This window comes from Drosophila virilis, chromosome 4, assembly GCF_030788295.1.
Source record: "Drosophila virilis strain 15010-1051.87 chromosome 4, Dvir_AGI_RSII-ME, whole genome shotgun sequence".
NCBI classification, from domain to species: Eukaryota; Metazoa; Arthropoda; class Insecta; order Diptera; family Drosophilidae; genus Drosophila; species Drosophila virilis.
This window is the reverse complement of record NC_091546.1, coordinates 18,828,939-18,852,299: the sequence shown is the minus strand read 5'-3', so window position 1 is coordinate 18,852,299 and position 23,361 is coordinate 18,828,939. Positions and strand designations below refer to the sequence as shown.

Here is a 23,361-nt window from a genome sequence, read left to right as displayed (position 1 = left end):
TTGTGAATCAATTTCAATAATGGCTCGCTTCATGATCAACATTAAATATGCATGCCGCAAATGCCACTGCACACTTAAGGAAATGCACACAGTTCCTGTCTGTCTGCATTTGTGTGTGTGTGTGTGTGTGTTCGTGTGTGCTTGTGTCTCTGATTTTGGCCAAATGCCTTGCACGTAGCCACATAAATTGCCAAGTTCAAGACACACTTTGAGCTCTTCTTTAATGCGTATATATGTACATATACATACATATATATAAATTAGGCATTCGGCGTCTTGGAATTTATGTTGGGCTTTTGTTTGCCAGCTCGTGTCCTAATTGAAACATGCTTGCAAATACATTAAAGCCAAATAGCACGAAAATAATGAAGCTGATTAATTCAATCAGGCGCACTGAGGCACGCCCACATCATGGCACAAATGCTGCGCCCATAAGTTGCCATGTTTAGGTTTCGGTTAGGGGGTCGAGGTCTTACGATTCTAGTTCTCGCTCCGGTTCAGGTTCACGTTCACGTTCAGGGTTCATTGCTTTTGTGTATGTGTGTTAAGTAGTTTAACACGCTAATGTGATTCCAGCCCAATGTTGAGCCCCCCGCCCAGCCATGTTCCATTTAACTGATGATAGATCCGAGAGTGCCTAATGGCTGACCCTTAGCAACACACAAATCTAAGCCCAATTGTTTGTTGGACTGTGCTATGCAATTTTTTTCAGGCAATCGAACAACAGGTTTATGTTTAATCTATTGAAAAGACGCAACTCAAGTTTTTAGAGCGTATTATTAGCTGAGCCATTGATGATTTAATAACTTCAAATAAACAAGTTTAAAATTAGATGCCATGTATGTGTTTTCAGTGTGTGAAAACGGGTATATTGGCTTGGGCAAAGTCTGCCTGACTGTTCGCCCGATTGTTTGTTGGCTTTACAAGAGCTGCAGAGTTAAGTTATGCAAATTAACATAATATAAGAAAATGAATTAAACTCCTCAACAAGATAATTTAAAGCACAGAACATAATTATAAGCAACATAATAAATTAGTTCATAATATATATAATATATTTTAGCTATATACTTCGCAAAGAATATTTATAGAACAGACAACAAATTACACTTTAACAAAGACTAAATAGCTGATATGTTATAAATTTAGATTGACGTTCAGCTCAGCTTTATTCAATTTTCTAGCATTTAACTAGAATAAAAATTTGCCAATGTTATCAATCAGTTTTGAACCACATATAAAGTGAAATTTAGCAATGAAGACTGTCAAAGAATTCAATCACGATTAACTTGAAAAAGGTTGCCGTTTCAATCAAATTAAGAAACTGGCGGCATAATCCAAAATGATAGTTGAACCAAATCATGATTGAGCTGCTTTGGCAGCGCATTCGGGGCGAATGTCTGTCGACCTTGACTCTGCACATTATCCAGTCTATCTATCAAGCCGGCGACGTTGTCAAAAGTCAAAAGTTCAGTCTACAATTTGAACATGACATTTGTTCAGGAGACGGGGCAGACAGACAGACAGACAGACTGACAGACAGACAGACAGGCAGACAGGGAGAGATATAAAGGCAGGAGCGAAGCGAAATGGCGACATATCAACTGAACCTTAAATCAAGTTGTAAAGAGGCTGGGCAATGTGTTCAGGGGCTGGCAGCAGCAGCTGTTGATGAAATGCTAGCGACAATAATAGCAAAAAAAAAAAACAGCAACAACAATAACAACAATGGCAACAATAACAGAAGCAACAACAGCAACAAAAAAATACAAGCCAAAATTAAGATGGGCAGCTGCGAGGCATATGTACAAATATGCAGACAGGCCCATATATCCTACACAAACACATGGAACCATTTATACACACAACCAAACACCCACACACACACAAACATTCACACACATGCAGCTATAAAAGTGACAAATGTTAAACGAAATGTAAAGAAAAACTGACAACAGGAAGACGCGACGTAATGAAGCATAAAAAGTACATTTTTCAAGACGACTGCAAATACATACGACTCCAACAGCAACAACAATAACAGGGGAAAAGAATATATAAAAAATATGCCAAAAATTAAGGATACTTTTGTATTAAGCCGAAGCATAAACACGCTCCAAAATCGCGCTAACTAACTTGATTGAAAGTGAAAATAGCTTGCTTTAGAGCTTGTCTTAGTTTTAGGCTAAATTTAAATTGTATTATTAAGCTAGAATTGTAATTTTATATTGTATTAAATTTTTCAGGCGAATGTCATAAAAAGAAAACTTTTTAAAGACAGGTAAAGGGACGTTTAACTTTTTTATTATTTATAATTATCAGTCATGACATATAAAACACTAAAGTGAAGATATCATTCTCCATGTTAGGGTTCGGCCTGTGTTATGATCACCGTTTTTCAAAACTTTATAATATTGCTAGAAATTTATATTAATTTTAAATTTTAATTAAAAGTACATTTAGTACTAAGAATCTCTCCATTAACAAAATGCTCTTCTCATCAATATTTTTTTTTTGTGCACTCAATCAGGTTTCTTGTACTTTCATAAATTTTAGTGAACACTCTTAGATTAACATTTTGATTTCACTTTTCTTGAATAACAAATGATAAAATTCTTTATCCCTTTAATTAGAATTATTTTCCATTTTACTGTATACCCGTTTTTTTTCTAGTGACATGTGCTTTACTTGGTTTTTAAAAGTTAACTCTGCATTTTGGCTTGAAATTTGAAATTTGATTTTACTTGAAATAAAATGCAGTCAACCCCATTTATTAAATCACAATGGTTATTTTCTTTTGTAAGAGCACACAACGAGCTGGGGATTTGCTTTAATTTGGACTAGGCCGCAACCAAAAATCCTAGCGTGCCCTGCGGCGTTGCCTGACAATGAGACTTTTCTGCTTTGTTTTCTTTTGCTTGTCGATTTTCCCGACGTATTTCCTGTGGCTCTGCGCTCATCGTCGCATATTCGAAATACATTTTCACGCTTGTAATCAATGCGACGCTTGCTCCCTGCGCTGCTGCCTCTCCTCCCCCCACTTTCTCTAGCAACCAGCTTGCCAACTTATGCAAATTGTTGCCCCCGGCGTGGGGTGCCCCTGCCCCCAGCCACGCCTCATAATTGCTTGAAATTTTTGTGAAAAGCTGAAGCAAAAAAGAAAATAATAAGAAAACGACAAACGGCAAACCGAATTTAATTTGTTTTCGCTCTTTTCTTGTGCTCAACTTTTCGTTTTCGTGTTGTTTTTCTTTTTTTTTGTTCAGATGTTGAATTTTCTTTTTCTTATTTTCTTTTTTGTTATTTGTTGTTGTTGTTGTTGTCTAGCTTGTAATATTTATTATCGAATTGTGTAAAAGCAGCAGCAACAAGAACCGGCAGCAGCGCCACATGCCAACGCAGTGCGAGCAATTTCAGGAACTTGCCTTTGCCTGTTCTTGTGCCATACCCTGTAAAAAGTAGGTTTCTGATAAGTGGCCATGATAAGCTCGAGCATAACTAAAGATGGTATCTGTGATAATACACCGATTTTATATATTTATTTAATAAATTTAATAGATTTTTAAATTATAAATTTATATGGTTAAATATTTATTAAGTCCATAAATTTGATTTATTTTGTTAATATACTAACCATCAGATATTGAAAATAAATAAATAAGTAGTAAATAAATAAATAAAAGGTCACATAATAATAATAAAATTGTGAACATTTACTTTTAATATAAGTATGTTGGTTATTACATTTATTAAAAGTAAATATTAATTAATAAATAAATGAATTCGAAATCGTATTATCAATTATCTTCAGATATTGTATTTATATATTTAAGTAATTTTTTTAGATAAAAATTATAAATAGACTTAAACCTATTTAAGATAATTTTAATAACTACAGAAAGTCGTAATTTAGTGAAGTTATTTATATATTTATATGCTACATTTTAATTTAATTTATTTTATTATCTACCTTGCATTATATATAGAATCTGTACTCAATTTACTTACTTCTTATAAGTAATTAAAGTAATAATCTGATTTATATATTGTTAAATATAACTTAAATCTTACTCTCGAGTTAGGTCTTGTATTGAGTGTTTGTTGAGTCGTGCATACCTCACTTGACCTGCTGAATTTCTTGTCAATTTCTTTGCTGCAGTTGCAGGACAGGTTCCCCGCATAAGTTGCATTTGTAGCTACCAGTTGCGAGTTCCGTTTTGGCTTTTTAAAATGTTTGCCAACATTGCAATTGGTATGCACACGCGTGGACCTCGCATAGTTGTCCTCAACCTTATACTTTATACCCCCCACTCTCCCCGCCGCTGCCACCAAGACCCCCTTTCATGCACATCCTCCAGCTCGTCCTAGTTGTAGTTGAAGTCGTTGCAGTCATCGCTTGTCCTCGACAGGAAGTCTCGCCGGCATATGCCCTGCACGTATTGCCCTTATAAATTGTTGCCAAATACATACGAAAAGACTACCCTATAAAGTAGTGTATGTGCGCGTGTCTGTATATGTGTGTGTGTATGTCTATGGGTGACAGTTGCAATTGTGTTTGTTATTGCAGGTTTTTTGGTATGCACAGGACAATTTTGCTAGCAGTTGAAAACTCAAGCAAACTTTTTGCCTGGCCATGTTAACTGCCAGTCAATACGAATACAGAAACAGATATGGCTTATTTGTGCCGAGTGCTGCTATTGTTGATGTTGTTGTTGCTCTTGTTCCTGTTGTTGCTGTTGTTGCTGTTATTATTGTTGTTTGAAAAGCCAAGACCTTATGACTTATTCAGATGATGTTGGCTCTCTCTTAGTTTCAGTTCAGTTTCATTTCTGTTCAAGCTCTGTTGTATGTTGTCTCTGGCTCTGGCTCTGACTCTGACTCTGACTCTGACTCACGTCATTAATTATACGACGCGTGCGACGTTGAGCCAATTAAATTTACGCATTTAATGAGAGAAGTGCCACATAAACGACATACCCATACGAGGGCTGCTCCATAACTTGCATTGCGTACGAACTTATTTAGTTGGAGAACACTTTAACTATCTTGCCAAATACATTCTCAAAATGCACACATAATATTTCATATATTACTGCACATGACAACAGCAAGACTTTACAAATCTCAAATTAAAAATAAATGAAAAGTCATGGTTAGATATAAGAAATACTGCGTTAATTGGTAAAACTTACAAAAATGTATTTTTAGCTGCAAAGCTATTTAGGCATCCCTCCTATTAAAACACGGAACGTATAACACATCTTGCAAGTTTAATACATTAATTAGGTTTATAACAGCACACGCATATCACCGTTGCGTTGGTCTGTTCTGGTGTGGATTGGCGAGTGGGTGACCATTACTCTTGGGTGGCTCCCAAGGGTGTCATTGACACACATACCAGGAAAATTGCCCCGGAGACCATCCAGAGTAGAGTATCAGTTGGCTGATAAAAGGAGCACAAGTTAAGCGCCTCGTCTCGACTTAAATACCCAACTTTGAGCTTTTATTTTGACCCGTTGTCGGGTCAAGTGCTTTGCATAATCATCAGGCGGCAAAGACCGTCGCTCTAATGCTTGGCCAAAAAAACGTTTTCACCTTGTTGGGTATAATTTTTATTTTTTTTTATTTATTTTTTTTTTTTTGTTGACTTGTTTTTTAGGTTCTGTGCGTGCCCAGATATTGCCTGAGTTGCTCGCAATTTCCAATTTAATTATACACCTGGCCAAAAATTTGAATATTCCCATATAGACGAGTAAATAGGCATTTCTACGCACATTCACACACACACGGACACGCACACACACAAATGCTGCTCCACATGGCATATACTCGTAAATTAAAAGCATTAAGATATTTAAATAATGTTTTTTTATGCGCTTTGCTTTGTGTGTCACGTGATTAGCTTGAATCATGCCACGAATTCATAAATTTTACGTAATACCTGCTCATTTGTCAGTGTGTGTGTGTGTGTGTGTGTATGTGTATATGCGTGTGTGGGTAGCAGGGCAAGAGTTCTATTTTAATTCATAATGAAGCAATTATTGCAAGCCAAGTGTTGGCCCATTGAAGATTTTAAATTTAATTATATGACAAATTTTGGCGCTTGAATTGGGCCGATAAATTGAATCTCTAATTAAAAGCAACAGTTGGAGATTAGAGACTATATTTGGATCTTGATTTACAGGAGAAATTGAATGCCCAATCGTCTATTGGGTAACTCTTCATCAAAGCAAGTCAATCTCTAATCAATGAGTGCAGTTCTATTGATAATTAGATATTCAAGCAATTTGGGTATATTAAACAATTTCTTAGCCAAGTGTTGGTTGAACGAAGCTTTCAGATTTTACACGATTTACTCCAAACGGGGCAGTACACTGTTTTATTAACTAAATCTTTTGGGTAGCCATATAATGCTAAATATTAATTATAATTTATATTATAAACTATATAAATTAGGCAGCACCTTAAGTGAAAAATCAAATATCTCTTTCCCAAATAGGCATCACTTTTTTCCGTGTACTGGTAAAAAGTAAATAAAAAGACATTTCTCAACTCAAAATGAGCAAAGTCTTTTATGACAAATTGCACATCTTAAACATTAATTATTAAGTGTTTCTTTCTCGCTTTGTTTCTTTTATTGTCCTGCAGTTTTAATAAGAAACTTAATGTCTATTCCTAAACTGGGCAGCACCTCCTTCGATTTTATCAATTAGGCAACATATTAAATAAGTTCTCTGAGCAGCACAAATGAGAAATTGCATCTTTAAACTTTATGAGATACAAAATGTAAAAATAAGCTTAACTCTTATAAAACGACTTGATTTGTTATCATAGAATTAAATTCAATTTGTTAAGGCTCTATCAGGTTAAAAAATATAATATTTCTTCACTGAAATTCACTTTGTCGTTCGTTTGTAATATATTTTATTTCACTTAACGTTGCGAGCTGAACATTTGGCATTCAGATTTGCTCGTTTCTCAAGTCCATTAGCATGGTGGCAGGTCTGCGCGTGAGATGCTCTGGCTCGTTTTAAATTTGGATCAGGCTGTGGCATAAATCACGACGAGTACGCTCAGTTCATTGAAGTGTCGTTTATCGTTTTGCTATTTTGGCAAACGCCGCTCGTGAACCTCTTCTGGTCATAAATATGCCAATTTGGCACCGTACCCAGAAACTTTACTCAACCAAACTCAGCCCAAAAACTCCACAGCTTGCCGCAGTCGCTCAGTCAGTCCGAGTCCGAGTCAGAGTCAGAGTCAGACTCAGAGTCGAAGTCAGAGAGCTGAACAATAAAAATAAAATTTATTACTCAAGTTTATGGCAAAGCAATAAATGTATCTTTCACTGAGTATCTGCTCACAAGTAGTGTGTGCGTGTGTGTGTGTGTGCACCTCATCCATAAATATGCACCCATTCGCACCTAGTCGGGCGCCCTGGCCACATGTGGCGCTCTCTCATAGTTGCCTGCTGTTAAAATGATTATGTTGTTACCCGTGGGCCACTCAACCCACTCGGGCTGCCGCCAACCCTTGATTCAAATCCCATAAACTTGTTCGACTTGATGTTGTTGCTGTTGTTGTTGCTGTTGCTGCTGTGATAGTTGCCGTTTATAGGGCTGGCAATTGCCGCATCATTAATCTTACTCACGGAAACGGCGCTTAGGTCAAAGTTTTGAGTTTGGGTAATTTATCTTCCAGTTTTGCCCGCAATTATGTGCCGAAACGGTATAAAACCTAAAACGAACTCAAATTCCCTTTGCCACCCACAATAAACACCTGAAGTTGCCAGCTGCTACCTTGGCCTAGGCAAATGTGCTTGGCCAGCACACACGCACACACACACACACACACACTCACACACAGATGCACCAAAGTGCTTTGGCTCTAGTCCCCGTTCTAATAATTCTTTGCCTTAATAATTGAGCAGCAATTTCGCACCCGCGGCACTAAAATTAAATTGAACTGTTTACAAACACATGAATTGCTTATGAGCGACAGCCGAGCGACAAACTATGCGCCACATAGCGGCTGTCGGTGTTGGTATTGGTGGCGGCCGAGGCGCCGCCAAGGGGTAGGCGTGTCAGCCTGTGTCGTGTCGCACGCTGGGCGTGGCCGGACGAGTATGTATGTGTGTGTGTGTGGAATGCTTATCAAGCAAATGACAGTGCAGAAACTGAAGTTGAGAACGCCAAACAGATGATGACCAAGCAACCCGATCGCACAGTGATGCGAAAGCACAAGAAATTAAAACTCAATTACTAATGAGTAGAAAAAAATTATAATATTAAAAACAAATGAAGCGATTTAAAGCTTTTGCCTATCACTTGGATAGCTAAATAAAAAAATAGTTGACTTACGCCCTAAAAAAATGGTGTATGTCTTGGTTAACAGTTCGAACAGAGTTGCCTCCTTGAGCTAAGATTCATGAAATAGCTTCAACCCAGACAAAAAATTCAATTTATACATTTTTGTTATCCGTTCTACTGAAACCGTTTGTACCCATTTTCATAGAGCCAAATATTTGCACCTACCAAATGTGGTTGCTTGGCCAACTTCATAAGTTATAAGTGTCAGATTCGAGTTGGCTTTTTGCTTCGTTTCAGTAGCAAAGCATTTGATTTGACTGTGCTGCACTGTTCAGGCCACTGTGCACTGCCTATGACCGCACAATTAATTGCGTAAACAAAACGCAATGGCCGGGACCGAGAGCTGAGCATTGAATTATTCAAATCGTCCATAATTACAGCTGGCAAAGCGCGCAGTGCCTGACGCATTTATCAATTAAATGCGAATGCGGCAAATCCAGCAATTGAAACGGCAGCAGCAGCAGCAGCAGCAACAACAACAACAGCAGCAACAATAGCTGCAGCAGCAACAATTTTGCCACTGGGCAGCGGCAATTAAATTATTAAAAGTTTGCCATAAATAAAGGCAGCAACTTGACAATTATTAAAACGAATTACATGCAAGTTGGGCGACCAAAATGATGACCTCGGGCCAAAGGGCTAAAAGCAACAAAAAAAAATACTGGGTAGCAAGGATAATTTCGGCACGCCGAACATTTAATACCCTTCTTGAAATATGCCTTACGGCTTAGTAGATTTGTGAGCAACGATTCGAACGAGTTTATCCATAGCGCTGATAAGGCTTAAAGAGTTTAAAACGTTAGCGCCAGGTCTGGTCGAGTTATCTTAAAAACCAAAAATGTGTTCTATACAAGAACCTATTTTTCGAACATTCGTTCCTATCGCAGTTGTATGATATAGTAATTCGATCCGGTCAGTTGCGACTTTTGTACTGCCTGCAACATAAAATCGGACCTCTGCAAAGTTTCAAGGCGATAGTTCGCATAGAAGCAGACAGATGGATAGACAGACAGATAGATAGACAGACAGTAGTCTAACATGGCTATATAAACTCGTTTGTTGCTGATCTAAAATATATATATGCTTTATGGGGTCGTAGATGTCTTCTTTTATGCGTTACACATTTCATGACAATATTTGAATACCCTCTACGAGAGAATAAAAAGGGTTTGTTGGCGATTGCTGCGGGACAAAAGGCCAAAACGATATATGAGCTCTTAAATTTATGCGTTGCTTTATGGACAAGCACACGCGTGTGCGTGTGTGTGTGTGTGTGTGTGTGCGTGTGTGTATGCCTGCGGGTTTATGAAATGCCAAGCGGCTGCTTTTTTGAACTGTTTAATCTCAATTACCAGTGCGAAATATGCAATAAATCTGTTATTGTTTGTTGTTGTTTTATATGTTATTGTTGTTGTTGTTGTTGTTGTTGTTGTTGCTGCCGCTGTTGTTGTTGTTGTTGTTGCTGTTGTTGTCGCGTCTGTCAGCCGTTTGGGTTCAAGTGCCTGCCGCAGTTGTTTCAAATTGCGCCGCTCGACTTTTTTTTTATGATTGTTTTCGTGTATTGCGCAATAAAAACAAAAATAATGGCAGCACTTGAAAAAAAATAAAATAAATAAAAACAGAAAAAACATGTATGTGGCAGGGCGCAACATACGCAATTTGTGTGCTGCGTTTGGGGCATTGTTTTGCGCCGACTGCAACATTGCCATTTTGGCTTTGTGCGGGTGGCGTTTTATTTTTTTGCTTTGTTTTTTATTTGCACTTTGTTAGGCTGGGCTAAAGCCTTTAAGCACATAATTTCAATTGCTGTACATAACACAATGGGATTAACTTTGATTTTGACATATGATTTGCTGGTGTGAGCCTCTGTGTGTGTGTGTGTGTGTGTGTGTGTGTGTGTGTGTGCGTGCGCGCAGATGTGGCCATAAAAACAATTGCATGCTAGGATGCTTTGGGCTTGAAATGTTGGCTTTACCGAAGCAGAATACATGAAATACCTGAAAACAAAAACTAAAACGAGCCCAACTCGAAATTCTCAAGTTGCACGCAGAGTTCTTCCAAAAATTTTATTGCTGTGATTCTGTAAGCTTTTGTAAAGCAACAAAAAAACAGCAGAAAACAAAGTTATCCAGTCGAGTGTAATTTTAAATCCCTTTTTGTACTATTTGTGAAATATAGTCAATGTGCTGTGTGAGTCAATAGCTTACAATAGGCAAAAGTAATTTGAGGCTAGCTTACATGAGTTTCGGGCTTAACATTCTCTGGTCTCTGGTCTATAGAATTCTAAAACAAGTTGAGTTGTAAATGCATTATAATGAAATCAATTCAAGCCTTCCACAAAATTATATGATATAAAATTATGAATTACTTGCTTACCTATATTTATTTTATTAATTCAAGTTTCTTCCAAGTTTCCTTAAAAGCAAATTAATTTAACCCAACTGTGGGTAACAAGCATTAGTTTATTCTATATATCGTTTTGCTTTAAAGATATCTCCTAAACAGTGTGACCAGTGCAGTGTAAAATCCCAATTTGATGGTCCATTTTACGCAGCTATGGCCACACTGTTCAACTGCAGTCGTGTCATGTTTTTAATTATTTATTGAATTAACTTTTTCATCCATGCACAAAAACGAGATTTGATGCGACCAGCGCGTAAATTATTTATGCAACCGAAAATTGTAGCTGCATGAACACAGACCAACAGCAATTACAAAGTGCAATTAAATGCGTACATGACAGGTAAACTGTTTAATTTAACCGGGTTTTTACATTTGCGCCAGCCTCTTGAATTGTTTGTTGCCAAAAACAGTTTTAAATCTGAGTTCGTATGCAAACTCTTTGATCCACTGTCTGCGTAGAAAGTTTTCTTTATTTCTGTGAAAAACACGCCCAAGCAAAACAAACTAAAAGAATAAACAAAACAAAAAATGGGAAAGGAAAGGCGACAAAATAAAACGAAACGAAATTTTCATGAACTTTGAACGCTTCTAATTGACTTTGAAGTGCTTTTACGGCGATTAGCTCGAATGTATCTCACAGATACATGATGCCGTGCTGCTTACACCTACCTGTCGATGAAAATTCGCTAAATACGCTGCGCACACATACAGTTATCTACACACACACACACACCCACTTATTTAAGTTCATTTAAAGTTTTGAGCCGCATCTGAGCGGCAGCTTTAAATTTTTGCCACGCTCGAGCTGCTGCCTGCCCCAATGCAGTCAGCAGCTTATGGGCTAAATTTAAAACCTGCACGCCATTTACAACACACACAGAGAGAGGGAGACACACACAGACATGCATGTACAAGCAACTTACATATGTTATTATCGCACAAACTCGCAAATTTTCGCCAGAGCGCAACGGCTCCCAAATGTATGCTACGTTTTTCAGCATTTTTCTTGCTGCGCTGACTTTTCGCTGCGCTCCTGCGCTGCGCTACGTCCTCCATTGGGACGCTCATCCTTAAACATATTTATGCTAGTGGCTGCCCTGCTGGCAGGACTCGTTGGCCAGAACTTGACTGCTGTTTGTTTTGTGCAGCTCGTTGACATTTGATGTCACTGTGTCACCGGCATAAAAAATTAAAAGTATAAAAATTATGCAGATCCCATGCCCAGAGTCAAGCCGAGCCAACGGACGGGTGGGCGAACGCGGGGCTAAATCGCTGGCATTATATGCGTAATAAAAACTTGCGGTCGTCCTCTTGCCTCCTGCCTCCAGTTGACCTTTTCGTAGAACCAGGCAAACTGCGTTCGGCCGTGAGAAGGGACAGTTTATTGTCCTGCTTGCGCTTTGCCAGCTGCTTGTTATGCCCTAAACAGCAAGGTATTTCGCTGAAGACACTTGAAACAACAAAAACAGAGTTAAAGAAAAAAATAATAAATTATTTCGCGTAGTTAATATAGCTTTATGAAATAATGTATCAATGTTTAAAAATACTGTGTTCAAATAATTATTTATATATAATTCCCAAAGTTTTATATTTTCCTATACCTTCAAAAAATAAAGTTTTTTTAACTCATCCCTGAAAAATGTCCGCTTTTATTAATTATGTACTCGACTTATAGTATCAATAATAAATAAATAAATAAATTTACAATTTTTGTGAATTATTTTCCGGCCTAATCAATTACCAAACAAATGTATACAAAGTGTACACAAAGTGCGGCTAAGTACAGGCACATTTTGTTGTTGTATTTTTTAAACTTTCTACTCAACGCTTAGGGCTAGAAGTGGGTGGGGGTGGGGGTGGGTGCTGATGGTTTGTCAGGCGCCCGCATTGGGGCAACTGGCGGTCTGTGCGTGACAGACGTCGCTGGCCTGTCACTCGCCGCTAGCCAGCTTTCTTTGTTTAACGCACTCGCCCTCTCTGTCGCTCTCTGTCACAGTCTGTCTCTGTCTGTTTCGGCTGTACCTGCTGGCTATGGGCATTAGGTCTGACTGTCTGTCCGTCTGTCTGTTTGCCTGAATGTCAGCCAACAAGTTAGTCATTTGCTGTATCAAAAATAAAACGCAAATAAAAAACTTTTACGACATATTTATCTTTTCTGGCGCAACTCTCGACTGTTCTTCCTGACCGAGTGACTGACTGACTTTGTGTGTGGGTGTATATGTGTATGTGTGTGTGTATTTGAGCAGAAAAATATTTGAAGGTGCATAAATGTGGATAAGACATAGCAAAACGCACACACACTCGCACACAAAAACACACACTCGTTCACCCACTCAACTGTGTGATGTATCGTTTGGTTTTACATGGTCAGCCCAAATGTTGCAAGAGGCAGATTCGATTTGTCACCATCAACATAATGAAAAACAATCAGCAAAAGTGCCAGACGGCAATTGAAGATTGATATTGATTTTGCTGAGCAAAGCTAGATATCCATTGCCCAGACATATGAGAGCTGAGAGCTGATGATTAAGTAAACTAAGTAAACAGCATGAGAATTTCAGAGAGAGGCTGAAACAATTTAATTTAACACAATCCGGCTGTCCATGGTTATCTATTTCCAAGCATGTTAGTTGTCATTTAATGAATTTTAATTGGCCCTGTAATTAGGAAAGCAAATAGCTTTTTTACCGACAAAGGCAGCACTTACAGTTGAACTAAATGTAAATAAAGAGCAAAGATTTGCACAAAAATTAACGAATTATTAATAAATAAATATTTTCATAGAAGGAAAGCGATTAAGCAAATATATCACATTGACTGAGAGTGCGATTGCTACCATTTAATTATCAAAATAGATATTTGCAGAAAAACAAGCAAAGAAAATTTAAATTAAATAAATATGAAAATAATGGGAAACTTATTTTAATTAATGTCAGTTTTTATTTAAGTGATGCATAATTAAGTAAACAGCTTTGAATTGGTTGGAAAAAGCAGATGGCATACATAAAGTAAATAATAATGCATTTGCAAAATTCGGAAATATATATATATAAAAAACAAGTGAAGTAAAAAACTAATAATAAATATATTCTATAGCGATACTTAAATAAATAAATATATAAATATTTTTCAACTGAAAGTTATAATTAAACAAGTTAATTAATTGATATAGTGAGTGATAATTAAGCAAACGGCCTGAAAAGGCAGCCGCTTTTGCTATTAGCTATAAAAATAAATTAAGATTTGCATGAGTATCTTTTTAACGAAATTTGGCTTTGTTAACAGCTCGATAATTGCCAAGAGGATCCTGTTTTTCGAGCAATTTAAAAAACAGCTTAATATTTACATGGAAACCTACTTGAAAGCATATCAGCTGTCATTTAACGATTGCCCAAACCGCAGGCGAAAAGCTGTTATTTCAACAAATTAATGAATATCACATAAAAATATTTTTTTTCGTACGTTGTCATTCAATGTATCTTAAGCAGGGCGGTTTGCTGGCTCAGTGAGAAGCTGCTTACACATTATTATCACCACATAAAAATGTATCAAGTGAATACTGGACTTCTTTGTTAGTCTCTTTATTGCCAGGATTCACATTAAATGAGAGTTCTTTTTGCTGCTGCTGCTGCAAATAGAATTTCGGTAGTGAGTCTGTTGGAGCAGCTGCTTTGGCGTCATCTGGTTACATATTTGTTGTGCTCTCCTTCTGGTCAGTGGCAGATGGTTCCCTTGGTTGACGCTGGCGTTCCAAAAAGCTGGGCCCAAAGTAGTGGGTGCGTTGATAGCGTATGTTTTTGTGCTCTTCCTCGTGTTTAGCTGCTTGAAGCTTTACCTTGGGCAGCACAAACTTCTCATAATACTCATCTGCACGTGTTAAAGGACAGTTTTGAGCTTCACTTGGGTCAATTGCTTGAAAATTCGGCTTACCTAGTGTTAGCTCCATAATATTTGTATCGAATATATAGTTTTCGCGATGTTTGTCCTTTGCGGTTTCCTCATTGGCAGAAGCCTTGTTCACATACTGCTCAGAGTATTCATCTGTGTGGGAGGGGAATGTATTTTGGATTGTATTTATATATTAGTTTTTACTTACCCAGCGTCAATTTCAATTTTTTCATTTTCAACTGCTCAGCTATTGACGGCTCAGCCATTGGATGGATTCTATTCTATGCTAAAATAACTTAATCAATCAATTAATTACAATTCGTTTGTTAATTTGCGAACAGCGAATCTGACGTCCCGGCTGCTTAGCATACTTGATTTTTAGTTTTCTTCGTTGAACTTTTTATCCAGAAGTGCGATAGTAAAAAAAGGTTGCAGCTAATCGATATATTGAAATATTTTTGAATGTAAATATCGATAGAAATGGAGGTAGAGAGAAAAAAACGTTGAGAAAATTAAAACCATTGTACGCCAGATGCAAGATAAGGAGTTTAAATAGAAATTAATAAGAAAACAAGTCAGAATGTCTCCAACTGGAAGATACCCAAAAAGGCGCAGAAGAACGGCCAAAAGCCTTTGAGCTTATAATATTCAAAATATCTACTAAAATACATATATATTTGATATTTGAATATAATTGATAATAAAATTGGAAAGTTTCTAAAGGACTGAATGCAAACACTTCTGTCGATCATCAAACTTCAATTTTCGTAGACCCTTTATACCATCAAATATAACAATTTTATAGTTTTATTGGATAATGAGTATTTTTTGTTGTGAACTTCAAATATTGAAATAGAGAAATAGAATAGAGATCCAGTACTCTGGATGGTTTGATTTGTTAACATTTTTCTTAAGTGTATTTTATTTAATTAAAATTAAAACTCGAAACTATAATTGAATTTTATCCTTTTGCAAACTAATGTATGCGTTACATCCATTGTAGCTTCTTATAGTTCCCGACTTAAGCTGACTTCTTAACAAAAAGCATATATTTTACTTATACCCAAATTTTAAGCTGACTTAAATAACTTGTGCAAACGCCTGGCTCGGGGCTTGGCGCACTTCTCAGCGCACTTTTCGTAGTCCCTATCAGTAGATGGGTATTTTTTTTCTTTTTTGGTTTCTACTTTTATGGGCCCTCGTAATGTGCGCCTAGGTACCCAAACCGTCGAAGCCTTAAAGCTCAACAATCGTGCTAATGGGCCGTACTCGTCGTCATCGTCGTCCTTGTCAGAGTCCTAGCAGTTGTCGCCCGTCGTCGTCGTCGTCGTCGTCGTCTGGTGTGCCAAAGTTTTTATTTGTTATTATATACTTTGGCGTGTCAAATAAACATCACACATCTACGTACATGAAACATGTTTTATATGCCAGAGCTCTATGAAAGTCCTGTGCCGGAGTGTGCCTGTGTGTGTGTGTGTGTATGAGCTTCTACGTGCTGTGGTTGCGCACTTTTTTGTAAGGTTAGAGGCATTAGAATGCGAGTATATGAAAGTGTGTGTGTGTGTGTGTGTGTGTGTGTATGTGTGCGAGAGTATGAGTGCCGGAGCTCGTGTGTGACTGCGACTCATTTGCATGAATTGTCGCAAGCTTTTAGGTGAACTTCACCCTTAGCCGAGCTGAGGAGCTCTCCATCAGGCGACAAAGTGTGCACACTGGCATTGAAATGCCTGAACTATGGATAAAAAAAAAGAAATATGATTTATGACTGGAAATAAATAAAATAAGCAAATAATACAAAATATATTAAAATAAATGGTATCCCCCGAAAGTCTTAGTCGAATAATTTTAATCAAAGATGTTTAATTATAAAAACAAAACAAAATATAATAAAACAAATGAAGGCGTAAGTGGATGCCGAAATGCAAAGTAGATTAAATGAATAACAGATGTTAAATACATTTATATAAAAATAATGTAATAAAATAAAAACCGAATACTGAATCACAGATGTTAAATTATTATAAATGATTAAAAACGGCCCGTAAATGAAAAAATAAAATTTATAAGCCTGTATTATATTCGGCACAATCAGCTATTTAGCTGATTTGTCAAAATTGGGTCTTACCTGAAATTATTCTTGTTATTTGGAATCATAATTTTTTATTTTTATTATTTTTTTTTTTTTTGTTAATAATTTTGTGCTTGCGTTTTTTTTTTAAGAATTCTTCTATTACATTGAAGTTGATTGTTGAAACAATATTCTGTTATTAGCTTCAGAAAATATTTATTTGTTGGTTAGACAATTGTTCATATAAAACTTTATTTTAGCTCAAGCGAATAATATTTTTTTTATATATATTTTTGTTTTTAATTTTTGTTTTCCGATACATTTAGGCTGCTCAACAACAAAAACAGTCTTCATGGCAAATATTTTACACGTCTGCGCTTCTTGACGTCGAGACTGCAACAGATTTAATGAGTAGTTAGAAATGTAATCATATAATATTTAATACCTTCTAATATAATATAAAATAATTTAAAATAATTTAAGACTTACCTTTTATTTATTTACCTTATATAAAATAATACATTTTGGGCTCCACTGTGCTATTGAGTTGGGCCTTTTAATGTTGCTCGCATGGCCATGGGCGGGAGTTGCGTTAATTTTATGCCATTCTATTCGCTCTAACGTGCGATTTATGCTAAGCAGCGACAAATAAATAAATGCCAAGACCAAAGGTGTCTGACAGAGCTCTCCTAATGAGCGTCTTTATATGCCACGCTCCATTAATTTTGCACAGTTTCAACAAGAGCTTAAAGTTCGATGATTGTAAACTTTATTTATTTCTCATCTTTTGAAAATATGTTTGTTGTAGCAACAAACCATCTGCATTTTTTTTCCTCGTATTGTTTTTTGAATGTTCAATTTGTATCGTAAACTATTGAGAAATTGTTATTTATTTGTACTAACCGCAACGTTGAACGTTGAACCAGGCAAATATTGCAATATTTGAATATTTACATGCAGCTTTCGTTTTTGGCTACTAACTTTTTTGTTGTCTGAGGCTTTTAGCCTGTGTGAGCTTTATCCTAAGTGCAGGTCTTTTCTAAATGCATTCCCAACAATTTTTATAACCGCTGACAGTTTGCTTGTGTTTAATTTATTTTTCTGCGAAAATAAACCACAAATTTTAAAATATTTAGAAGCATATAATATTTTATTTAAGATAGTACTCTACAGATTATGCCAATTTATTTGTGTGTGCTTTTATTGCTCTTATTTATTTTCACAAAGTTACAAATGCAGTTGGTTATGGTTTTTCACAGTTTTTTGCTCTTTATTGTTGTTGTATTGGAATAAGTGCTTCACTTTAATGTGGCAAAGGTAAGGAATGGCTTTCGATGGAGTTGCTTAGAACGTTCTTCGACTAAATTTCATTTTGTCGGTGTCACAAAAACCTCTTTTCAGACGCTTTAAATACAATTTTACACTTTGTCAAACAGAAATATTTACCAAATATTATATGCTCTGAATTTTTGAACAATTTTAAAAATATAAATTAAATCAAAAACATTTTAGATATTATCATAAAAGCTGTCTATAAAAACTCTTAAATTTCAAATTTTTCTTAGAAAGAGGAACATAGAAAAACCAAACATATTTTGATACGTTTAAAGTATCTTAAATATTATCAAAAAAAAAAATGTTGAAATGTTTGTTTGCAATTTTTAAACTATTTTTAGTTATAAATATGAATATAATAAAAACATATTTATATGCGCTTAACTAACAATTTACAAATAGAAAAAGTTGTCAATAACAAGAGCAAATATTTTCTACTTCCAAATTTCAAACATTTCTAAGAGAGAAGAATATAAAATATAATAGAAGCAACTTATTTCCATACGTTTTCAGTGTGTGCCTAAAATAAAAGAAAAATATTTAGCAAATATTGCATACTCAAATTTTAACAAAAAATACAAATTTAATAAACGTTACACACTTGTTGGATGCGTTTTTGCTTTGTCAAAAAAGTAAATGTTAGATAAATATTTTGTATTCTCAATTTTTAAACTTTTAAAAAAATATATTTTATAAATTTCTTCAATATAACAAGTTTCCATGCTTTTACCCATATTTAATTTTAAACAATTTATCTTTAATATTGATAATATTTAAAAATGTGTAATGTTAATGCTATTTAGTCACATTAGCTACTTGAGAAGTCTATACTGTGATTCGTTCTCTGGCATCGCCCCACTTTATAGGCAAGCCCAGAGATTAAAGCAGAGAATCTTTAACCCATTGCTAACTGTTTTTATTGTCATCTTTCTGGTTGCAGCATGCACCTGTATCTGGCGCTAATATCGTGCCTCGTGTGCACCGCCCATTGCTGGCAGTTCGATGGCGGAGGTGCTGCCGGTGCGGGTCACAGGTCGATGCAGCGCAGCACCAGAAATACGGCACGCGCTTTGGCACGCGGTCCACCGCCGGCTCGAGGATCGGCCGCGCTGCTTGGCAGCCAGCAGCAGGATGTGCTCTACGCGTGTCCACTCAACTCGATGTGCCAGTGCGCCGGACTGCCCAACGAGACATCCACGCTGATTGAGATTAATTGTAACGAGGTGGCGCTGTACAAGTTTCCAGGTGAGTCAGCACACACACACGCATACAAACATGCATGTATATATATTGGTCAGCTGCTGTCAATGTGTCGCTGACGCAGCAACAGAACCAGCAGCTGCCTCAAACTTGTCTCAATTTTATTAATGTGGCAAATATTTTTGTTCGGATGCGCAATAAATTGGCAGCCAGTCGACAATGCCACTTGCCACAACCGCTAGCCCCCCCCTATGCCCCACTCACACACACACACACACACTCTCCCTTCTTTCATTCGTTTTCTGTCTCTTGCTCTGTTTGCCGCCTGCAGCGCATTGTAATTTTTTAATGAAGCTTCAAACGGCTTTGTCCTGCCGATTGCTGCTCCTGCTGCTGCTGCTGCTGCTGCTGCTGCTGTGTTACCCACAACAAAATTAAATCTTACATTTAAGTTTGCCAATTAGTTGTAAAAATAAAGTTTTTTCGGCTGTGTCCTGCTTCGGTTTCGTTTGCCCTGCTCCTGCTCGCACTGCTTCAGCTGCGTTCGGCATAAAGTTTTTAACGATTGCTGTGGCAAATTCCACGCTAATTTTGTAGTTTTTAAGTAATGAATGGCAAGTTTTGTGCTCCATTGTCATTTCGTTACCATTCCGCATTCGTATCATCCCTCCCGCCCCCTTTTGCCCGCCCCCCAGCATGCTCTTGCCCCTGTTGTCTGCTTGTTGTGCCACAAAATATTGCCATTACCTACAGTACTGCAGAATGCAAACAGCTGGCCACGCCCGCTGCCGCCTTTTTGCAAGTTGCGGCATAAAGTTGCGAATAACCACAAAACTGTTGACTGGAAACACACACAAACACAGACAAACGCACACAGACACACAAATTGACAGGCCCTTGCAGGCCAGGCAACTGCCAGATATGAGGGTTTGAGCCATTGAAAAGTTTTCTTGGCTTACAATTGGCCCTGCGTTTGGATTTTCTTCCTTTTTTTTTGGGAGGGAAGCATGCCCAGCCCGGACCTGCTGTTATATCCGCATTGCCAATTTATCTGTCACAATGTTCGACGTATTTCCAAAAATTTACTTACCATATTTGTATGGTTTTTCTTATTCTTGCTTTTTCTTTTTGTAAATTTACATTTATCGAATTTGCATGTATTTGCCATGTGGCTTATTATATACATATATATGGTTATGGCAAAGTATTTCTTATGCTGTTGTTTTTTAGTTGAAATATTTTGATTGCCAGAGAATTCGTAATGCATTGCAGGCGGCACTCAAGAGACTTATAAGGCACATCTCTCTGATAAGATTAAGTTGGGTATGGGAAAAATATAAACTTAAATAAATTATGTGGGCTAAACATTTATAATTATCTATTGATAATTATCGAATAAACCCGTCAAACTATTTTCTTTAGCATTCACAAAATAAATATATAATTATATTATGTACAGTAAACAGAACATAACATACTGCTTTAGTTGGGAGTGCTCGACTTGTTGATACCCAGAACATTCCTCTAGAAACCCCAAATGTACGATATATAAATATATTATACTATTTTAGAAAGACTCGGCTATTGATGGTGATTATATTTATATATTTATATTTATATTTATACTTTATGTCGTTGGAGATACATTCTGCCTGTTACATACATTTGCACAAACGTCTTATACCCTTTTTAGACATTTTCAATGGACACAGGGCATACAAATTAGAAGCCAAAAGCCCAAGCGGAATGCACAAATTTCCAATTTTTGGTTTCTGCATATTATTAATATTAATAAATGACAAAACTTTAAGCTGGGTCAACGAAGATGATTTGTTTTGCTTAATTTACATTTATTTTCCGAGCATATTTTTATTTAACATATTGATTTTTTTAAATAATATATTCTGATATCTACCAATTTTTGCGTATTCATGAGTATTTCTATAATAACAATGTTTTATTCAGTATCAAAATGCTTGAATCATTTGACGCGTTTGTCTGTTCATGTTGCAACTGTTGATTAGCAATCTGACAATTTGGGGCATGTTGCTTGAGGATGGTCTGGCGTGGCATGTTTTCCCTGTGGGCGTTACAACAATTACAATATTCTCGCTTCAAACAATATATTCAAACAAATGTCTCACTTGAATGCAATTTATGTCTTCCATGTCGCTGGATTGCATTGAAGAAAGTGCAGAAAATGCACAAAACTTTTGGCAATTAGCAATTCTAATGTGGAAAAAACGAGCTGTACGGGCGGGATGCGGGATGCGGTATGCAAGTATATGGGGGAGCGGGGCATTTGGGGAAAACACTTTGCTTGACAGTCTGGCTAATTGCGTGCCACGCCCATTGCGACCGCCGTCCAGCGCCCACAGATGGACATTGTGTGCTGTGGTTAGGTTTGGTTATGGCCGCAGTCCACAGTGGCATGCCAGCCAACGGGCTGCAGGCTGCAGGAAGCAGGACACAGCAGAGCAGACGTTGCATACTTTTCGGGGCACACGCAAAAATACACAAAAATATGCAGCAGGCAGCAGGCAGCGGGCAGCGGTTGGTGGGTGGCGGGGGAATTGCAACGACGATGACAACGACTTGAAATTCATTAAAAATTCCAAAATTTGTGTTGCCAAAAATATGTGACTGTGGCAGCAGCAGCAGCAGCAGCAGCGTCAGAGCGCAGGCAGGCAGCTGCCGCTGGCCCGGCCAAAAGCAAATGTCCTGACGGCACATACAAATAATAAAATAAGAATATGTAAGAAATAGTTATGTTTGATGTGTGCAGAATAAAATACACATGCAGACATATTTGAAATGCTCGCTCTATTTCTATGCTCCGACACAGCCCATTCCCTGTGAAATAGTGCAGCGATTTTGATTAGATTTAGTTCATATGTAGCTAACATACGGACAAGGTTTGATTTGCATTGTTTGAGAAAAAGTTTTATATAAGAGTCTAATACTCAATTGATTGTTGCTATGAGAGCTAAATATTATATATCTTTGACTCTGATAAGATGTTGCTTTCATAATGCAATTTTGCCTCAGATATCTTTAAAAATATAATGTTAAATTAAATAATGTTAAATATATATTTATATATTGATTGCCTGTAGCTATGGGGCAACCTTTCGAATGTTTAAAAAATGTATTATTTAAACAAATGTGTTCTTCATAGAAACAGACAGACATGCTTTTTGGTAAACATTAACAACTCAGCTTGTTCTCATTAGGAATATAAATACCCTCTGTCAGATACTTAAAAGGGATAGATACACAAACTTTTGTCTGCCTATTTTATTGGGTGATTTTAAAAGTAAAATTTGTGTTGTGTGCAGTTCGTAAATGATATTTAAGCCAGAAATGTGCAATTTAGATTTATTTTTAAAATTTTCTGGTCATTTTCACGCTTGGCCAGTGCGGCTGATTCGCCCCTCCCCGGGGCAGCTGCCCCACATGCAGCAGCACACAAGCAACAGACTTTTCATATGCGATTTGGGCACCATTTTTATGCCGAAACTATTTCTTAACCAGAAGCAAAACTGAAACAAAATGAATGAACCGAAGCGAACCGAACAAGAGGCAAACAGGCGGCAGGCGGCAGGCAACTCGCACAGCTGCCGCATGTTTCCTGCTGCTGTCATCCATTTGGCTGGCGCTCCTTCTGCTGCTGCTGTTGCGGCACAGGACACAAAAGTATATGGATATAAATGAAGCCCACAGTTGCTTCTAGCAGGCATCGCCTTGCCTCAATGAATGCCGGACCAAAACAATAACTTTTCAGCTGACGTAATCTTCATCAGCACATACGTTGCGAGGTCAAAGGCCAGGCTGAGGGCGAACGCTGCACTTGCCAGCCCGATTGGCTGCCCTACACTGTGGGGCCTATGCGTTCCATAGGTTTGTAAAATTGAAAGTGTATGTCGCGTGTGTGTGTTCGGCGAGAAAATTGAGATGAAAGATAACTCGCAAACCCTCTCTGTAAAACTTGATTTATTACTTTTTCGAAATATTTCACATATATATATATATATATATATATATGTATTCTTATTTAATTTAAGGCTCTTTTTGGTTAACTCACTTTTATATCAGCTCAAT

At 37.0% G+C, this 23,361-nt stretch overlaps 2 protein-coding genes across 4 annotated transcripts in view; one reads left to right on the top strand and one right to left on the bottom strand.

Moving 5' to 3' along the window:
* Positions 1–23,361, top strand: part of LOC6628495 (chaoptin) — a 56,657-nt gene that overhangs the window by 10,964 nt on the left and 22,332 nt on the right. For 2 of the 3 annotated variants that reach the window (XM_002051454.3, XM_015172716.2), the window contains exon 2: positions 19,001–19,305. In XM_002051454.3, the coding sequence (XP_002051490.1) occupies positions 19,002–19,305 (304 nt within the window). In that variant the 5' untranslated portion in view covers position 19,001. Of the gene's footprint in view, positions 1–2,246; positions 2,282–19,000; positions 19,306–23,361 lie in introns of all 3 variants that reach the window. The other variant, XM_070209458.1, reaches the window with a different exon arrangement.
* Positions 14,323–15,034, bottom strand: LOC6628494 (uncharacterized). Its single transcript, XM_002051453.4, has 3 exons — positions 14,866–15,034; positions 14,700–14,810; positions 14,323–14,636 (listed from the first exon to the last, which is right to left on the bottom strand). The coding sequence occupies exons 1-3, from the start codon at positions 14,921–14,923 to the stop codon at positions 14,455–14,457; spliced, it is 351 nt and encodes a 116-aa protein (XP_002051489.2). The 5' UTR covers positions 14,924–15,034; the 3' UTR covers positions 14,323–14,454.